Below are 6,870 nucleotides of genomic sequence, written 5' to 3'. Positions count from 1 at the left end.
CTTCGGGCCATGCTGAGTTTTTGCAACAACAGGTTCAACAGATGATACGTGCGCAGCAGGAACAGGCCAGGTTCCTGCAGCAGGCGTTCTCAATTTGGAAGGTCTCATTTGCTTCACAGGCTCCAGTAGGCCTGATTGAGACCTGCTCACACCTGTGACATGGTCTATTCGTGGCTGAATGCTGAGCACTCAGAAATGCATTTGGTAATAGAGAGTCTTGATGTTAGAGAAAGTTAGCATCTGGAGTGTATTAGTTTTCTATAGCTGCTATAACAAATCACCCCACATTTAGTGGCTTAAAACAACACAACTTAATTCTCTTCCAGTGCTGGAGGTAAGAAGTCTAAAACGGGTTTTCAGGAGCTAAATCAAGGAGTTGAGAGGACTGTGTTCTAGGGGTCTGGGAGAGAATCTGTTCCTTCCCTTTTCTAGCTTTTAGAGGCTTCCCACTTTCCTTGCCTCTTGGTCTCATCATTCCACCCCCCAATTCTGTTGTCACACCTCCTTCTCTGACTCTGACCCTCTCTCTCCTCCACTTATCAGAACCCTTGTGATGACATTGGGCCAGCCCAGACAATCTAGGATATTTCCCCATCTCAGGAGTTTTCATTTAATCCCAGCTGTAAAGTCCCTTTTACTGTGGAAGGTATCCTAGTCACAGGCTCCAGGGATTAGGATGTGGGCATCTTTGGGGAGGCAGGATTCTGTCCACACTGGGAAAATCAAAGCACAAGTACCAGTGCTAAGATGGGACGGACTCTACACCGTGTCAGAGAAACCTTGTAAAAGCATAAATGGTAACTCCTCACTTCTCTCCTCACAGCCCTCCCATGCTGCTTGCTGCTCCCAAGAGAAAGACCAAAGTCCTGTGAGGTCTTATCTGACACCCCTCTGATCTCACCCTCTCCTAACCTCCCTTCTGCGGCTCTGTTCAGCTACTTTGGCCTCCTTGCTGCTCCCCCTACACCTCTCAGCCTTTTCCTGTTTCTGAGCTTGCCCTTCCCTTCCTGAACCCATCTGGCCTTGGTTTCTCTTCTCAGATCTCAGCTCAAATGTCATGTTCCAAGAGGGGCCCACCTCTCCACCTCCACCAGAATATCCTCTTTCCCCACCCCCACATGGCCACTGGTCACTCTCCAGCTGTTGCATGTAGTGTCGGAAATGATTTGCTTCATTTATTCAGTTCTTGCCTGTCTCCTCAGATAAAAATGTACCCTCCTGGAGACCACCCACAGGGCCAGCCTTGCCCACTTGCTGGGCCCCGAGCTCTGAGCCCTCCGTCTAGACCCTTTGTAGGTGCCCAGCATGGATGCCCGCCAAAACTGGCCAGAGCGGAGCAGGCAGGGCAGCCCTTCCCGCCTGGACAGCCCGGAAAAGGCGGGAAAAAGAGGCGGGGGTGAGGGTGGGGGGTGGGGGGTGGCGCCGGAGCGTGGGGGAACCAGCAAATAAACAAGTCTCATGGGTGGGTAGAGTGGGAGTGCTGGCGGGCCCTGACGCTAGGAAATGGGACTGGGGGCAATCAGCCTGTCCATCCGGTTGGCCCCCACATTCTCCTGCAGTGTTGACATTGATTCCAGCCTTCCTTGCCCTACTGGTCAATGCGTGCCCAGGTCGGGGTGGCGGTAGGGGGGGGCTGCAGGAACCGATTTAGTAGGTCAAGGGGGTCTCTACTCTGGGTGTCCCTAGGGCTCTTTGGAGGGCAGCATGTGGGGGGACCCTGGGCCCCATATACGCTGGGCACACCCAGCAGAGCGCGCAGGCCTGGGCGGGGCCGTGGCCCGCTGGAAGAAGGGGGGGTGGATTGAGGCGGGGGCGCCCCCCCACCCCCTTTCTTGCTTCGCGCCACTGCAGCGGCCAATCACCATGCAGGCGCCCGCCTCCTGCGTGGCCTCCCACAACTTCTAAACGCCGAGTTTTCGCGGGAAAAAAATCAGAGCAGCTGGCAGCGTGGGCAGACTGGGCGCTCCGGGTCGCACGCACGTCCGCGCGGGGTCTGGGCCACACACGCCGCTCTATCGCCATTTTCAGGGCCAAGCGCGCAGGCAGGAGCGTGGTGGGGTGGCCGGAGAGGTGAGTGGCCAGGCTAATTGGGGCACCAGCCTGGGCCGGTGTGTGTGTATGGGGGGGGGCGGGGAGGGGGGGCAGGGGGAGAGGGGAGGTGGGAAACCCAGCGCACCGGGCGCTGAAACTTTGCAAAACTTTCAGGAGCGGCCTGAGACGCGCGGTCAGCACCGGTGCCGGCGTGCCCGCGCCCACGCCGGCACCGGGCTATCCTGTACGCGGACTCGGCTCTGCCCCAACCTCGGTCCGCCCTGGGCGGTCGCCTTCGGAATTCCGGACTTAGGCACGGGCGGGCGGAACGTCCCCGGAGCACCGCGGGGGTCTCGCCAGCTGGGTGGGGGAGGGCCGGGAAGGCCGCGGGGGACCATGTCAGGCTCCGCGCCTGCGCGCGGGGCGCCCCGCGATTCAATTGTCGCGCCGGAGCCCGGTTTCGCGCGCCCTTCGTTCCCCGGGCACGTCTGGGCCAATGGGGAGCGGGCGGGGCGGGGCGGCCTGGAGCGGTGGAGCCAATGGGCGAGGCGGATCGAGCGAGGGGCCCCTCCGTCGGTCCGGCGGTGGGGGTGGGCGTGGGCTCGCTGGCGTGGCCCACTCCGGCGGGAGGGAGGAGGATAAGAGGGGCTCCGAGGACGTGAGTCAGAGTCCGGGGAGCGGGAGCCGGCGCGCGTGGACGTTGTGGGGCTGAGGTGAGACGCTCGGCGTGTGCGGGGGTGGCCGGGACGGGGCGGTTGGTTGCCATGGCCACCGCGGGGGCCAGCCGCGTCGCGCACGCGCGCGGGGGGTGGGCGGCGGGGGTCGCGGACACCGAGGGGTCAGCCTCGCGTGTCTCGGGGGTGGGGGTGGGGGAGTTCTTCCCCTTTGCACTTAGTTGAGTTCCCAGGGACTTCTGAAGTTCCGACCTGCGCCGGACTTTTGGATTTCCCTCTTGCGTCAGTATTAATTCAGTGAATGAATGAATGAATGAATGAACAAACTCGACCCCTCACCTTTTGGCGGCGTCCTTCCTCCTCTGGACGTTGGTGTCTTTTTCCTCCGAGGGGGTGTGTGTGGGTTGGACTGAGTGGTTCAAGATGCCGTTTGCCTTCCCTAATTTCCCCTTCCTCCTAAACGCTACACTGGTGTTAGTCATTTACGCGTTAACTGCTTTAATTTACTTTGCCAGGCCCGGGGCTAGCTCTGGCAGGCTGTGGGGACTAGGGGTCAGAGAGGGCGTTAAGGGAGTTTGTGGGTGTCCACAGACTGGACAAAGCAAGGATGACCCAAAGTATGGCAGTGGCAGCGCTGACCGAAGGATCCCCTCTTGGCTCTCTCAGCACCAGCAGGCATCATGTGGATCCAGGTTCGCACCATGGATGGGAAGGTGGCCCACAGCGTGGGCTCGCTCTCCAGGCTGACCAAGGTGGAAGATCTGAGGGAGAAGATCCAGGAGCTGTTCCACGTGGAGCCAGGCCGACAGAGGCTTTTCTACAGGGGCAAGCAGGTAAACCCGCCCTGCAGGCTGCCCGCCGCCCGGCACCTTTGTTCTTGTCTCGTCCAGGCTTCGCTCCTCCGCCACCAGCACACTCAGTCTCCCCCCTCATCCGGTCCGCTTCGTGTCTCCACAGAAAACTCAAAATGCCTGAGCCAGGAACAAAGGCCCAACTCACAGACTGACACCCTGGGCAGGCAGCTGGCACTCAAATCTGTAGCACTGGGGCTCTAAAACTCCCCCTTTATTTTATTGTTTTTGAAGCCCCTCAAAGTAATTTCTAGGAAAAGAAGTTGGAGGTGGCTGAATGAGAGCTGATGAATTTCAAGGACGAGCCTAGAATCATTACTCAAACACTAGGGCAGGAGGGACCGCCTTGTTCTTTGAAACGCACACTGTGGCCCACGGCCTGCACCCATTTAGAGTTTGTCCCCAGAGGGTGTGTTTTCTAGAAATTTGGATCAGGGTATTCGGAGGCGGGAGATGGTGCTTGCCAATCTGGAATTTCTGCCCCTCTGGGCCTGCTCTTGTGGGGGCTGCCTGTGAACGGGGCCTGGTGCGGTGGTCGGCGGCCTTGCTCCTCTCTCTCCTTTGCGCTCTGTCCTCAGACCCTTGTAGCAGTTAAAATGGCCACCCTGGCTCTAGTGGTTGCTCGCAGTTGGGACGCTTTCTCCAGTGGCACTGGGGGAGGTTTCCAGTTTTGTAGTTGTCCTTGAGGGCATGGCGGATTGTACTGCTGGGAATGAAATTTCCCTGAGTGGGAGATGGTGTAAGGAAGTGTTGGTCCTGTCTGCTGGGACCATCCTGGAGTTGGGTGGACCGTAGGGACAGCGGTGTAGCGATTGTACTGGATTAAAAGTCCTCAACTGGGCTGTGCGCCGGACTTTGTTGTTGTCGCGTTTTGAACTGGATCCTGCCGCCATCTGGTGTCTAGATTGAAAAATAAACACTCCGCGTCCGCGCCTGGGCATGATTTTTTGGGGGTTGGGAGGATCCTGTGTGCTTACTTGAAATGAGACCTGATGATTAATTTCTTGGGCTTGCAGCGCCCTGGAAGACCTTTAGCCTCCTTCCTGTGAGAGATAGGATGACTTGAACGTCTTAAGAATCTGAGTTAACCCGCCCTGCCTGGGGAGGGAAAGCCGATCCTGCAAACTTCGCGATTTAACTGTGCAGCCGCGTTCGTGTTGAGAAAAGGCAGGGCTTGAGTGGAGCTCCGCTGGGCTGCTATCTCCTGCCTCGTAAGAGTGCCTCATTCTGTGGCATCTACACTGGTTATGATTTGCCACTCAGTCTGTTTGTTCAGCGGAGGTCCTTTCTGAAAACCTCCCGCATGTGCCTACTAAGCAAGCAGTTAGTTCATGGTGTAGTTCAAAAGCAGGTTGAATGGAGTCCTCACAAAGTTCAAGGAAGCACTATGTTTATTTGCCTGTTGTGTGCCAAGCACTTTTTTTTTTTAACATCAGTAGGTTTATATTCTATTAAACACTGTTCATTTCAATTTTTACATTGCAAACATGCAGAACAATTGAAAGACCCATGAACACATGAACACCTACCCCTAGGTTTTACCACTAATATTTTGTGTAGTCACTTTTATCACTCAGCTCTGTCTTGTTCTATCGATCCACCAATATGTCTTGTTTTCTGGGATGCATTTCAAAGTAAGTTTGCAGACACTAGTTCATATCACCCCTAAGCACTCAGCATGCCTGTCATTAACAGGAGTTCACAATTGGGGTTCTCATTGTCTTTTTAGGTAAGATTTGTATATATCGAGGCACGTCTTAAGCAGACCATTTGGAGTTCTGACAAATGTCTATACCCACATAACCAAGCCCCTATCTCCCTTTACTCATATAATATTTGATCCATTCAAAAGTCTTGCTAACATCTGTGTCAGTATAAAGCATGATGACAGCAACACCAAGGTGCGTTAGACACATACGTAGTGCCTTTAATCTTAAGGCTGCTGGCGATGAGATACAGGGCTCTTAACACTGCTTTCTCACAGTGCAGCTTTTATAGTTACCCAAGTGTGGCCCATTCTCCTTCCTGCTGCGCTACTCAGCAGCTTTGTGTAGTTGTTTCTGTCTTCCGGGTAAGGAAGCCAGGCCTCAGAGCCTGATGCAATTTCCCCAAGGTTGCCTGCCCAGGAATTGGCCTGGTGGCTAGGAGGTGTGGACATTGACAGGAGGGTGGGTGACAAAAGCACACAAGCAGCGGCTCAAAGCAAGTCAAGTCTGCAAACAGACTGGACTAATAGTGATAGGAAGCGGTGCAATTTCCAGTGGGTGCAAGAGAGCTGTTGTTTTCCAGAATGTTCTAGAGAGTCTACACAATCTCCCGCCCTGCCCTTAAAAGAAATATGGACCAGCAGTCCAAGTTCTGCTGTGAGGTTGACTGAGACCATAAAGCAGAACATAGCTGAGTCTTTCTTCAGGATATGGGAGGGTTTTGTGGCAGCTGATTTAGGCTGAATAGGTTGGCGGTTATGTCGCTTGATTGGCGGAAATACAGGGAGCATGGGGGGATGGGACCTCGGCGGCAGGCCCAGCCTGGGCAAGGAGAGAGGCATCTGGCGCCTGTTTTTTTGCTGCCCATAAAATTAATAATAGCTGTTATTTGTGGCATAGCCTTGAACAAGCTCAGGTACAATGCTTTGTTTTGTGCTTTACATAATCTTCCCAAGTCCCCTGTCCCAGCGTCTTGGCCATTGACTCTGTTCAGACGGAGCTAATTGTGGACCCACGACTTTGTGGCATGGTAAGAATTCAGTGAGGTAATAGACGTGAAGGAATGAGCCCATGTCTGGCTCACAATAAAGGTGCAATAAATCGCTCAGGGTCTGTCCCGCTGGCCACCCCTGACATGGGGGCCGGTCATTCTTTGTGAGGGGCTTGGTCTTTCTCTGGGGGGGGGGGGGGGGGCTGTGCCGTGTTGAGCAGCATTCCTGGCCCCACCCACTCAATGCTAGGAGCACCCCAAGTTGTGATAACCACAAATGTCCCCAGCATCACCAAGTGTCCTCTTGGGGACAAAATCACCCCTAGTAGTTTTGTAGATAATTTAGGAAAACAGCTAACTTGGCCTTGCTGGGCTCAAAGGCTCTGTTAAGGTCAGTCTGAAAGATCAGTTGAAATGATATCCTGGGAATGGCCTTGCAAGGGTCACTCATGTCACAGTAACCTACCAAGTGTCCCTGCTGTAATGGCCTTTCCAGAACGCTGCCTGTCTTTCCGAAGGGCAGGGTCAGGCAGCAAAGAGAGACTTGTTCTTCGGGCTGCTGGAGGGAAGGTCTCTTTTCCCATGGAGAGCTCCCAGCTAGAGGGCATGCCCTCTAA

General features: G+C 55.1%; 1 protein-coding gene across 1 annotated transcript in view; it reads left to right on the top strand.

Annotated features, from left to right (window-relative positions):
• Positions 1–1,930: 1,930 nt before the first annotated feature.
• UHRF1 (ubiquitin like with PHD and ring finger domains 1) overlaps positions 1,931–6,870 on the top strand; it is a 42,058-nt gene continuing 37,118 nt past the window's right edge. The window contains exons 1-2 of the mRNA XM_079772862.1: positions 1,931–2,070; positions 3,372–3,538. Coding sequence (XP_079628988.1) covers positions 3,386–3,538 — 153 coding nt within the window. The 5' untranslated portion in view covers positions 1,931–2,070; positions 3,372–3,385. The remainder of the gene's footprint in view (positions 2,071–3,371; positions 3,539–6,870) is intronic.

The sequence above is a fragment of the Cnephaeus nilssonii genome, assembly GCF_951640355.1.
Source record: "Cnephaeus nilssonii genome assembly, chromosome: 5".
Lineage (NCBI taxonomy): Eukaryota > Metazoa > Chordata > Mammalia > Chiroptera > Vespertilionidae > Cnephaeus > Cnephaeus nilssonii.
The sequence above is the reverse complement of the archived record's forward strand: the minus strand, read 5'-3'. Positions and strand labels throughout refer to the sequence as shown.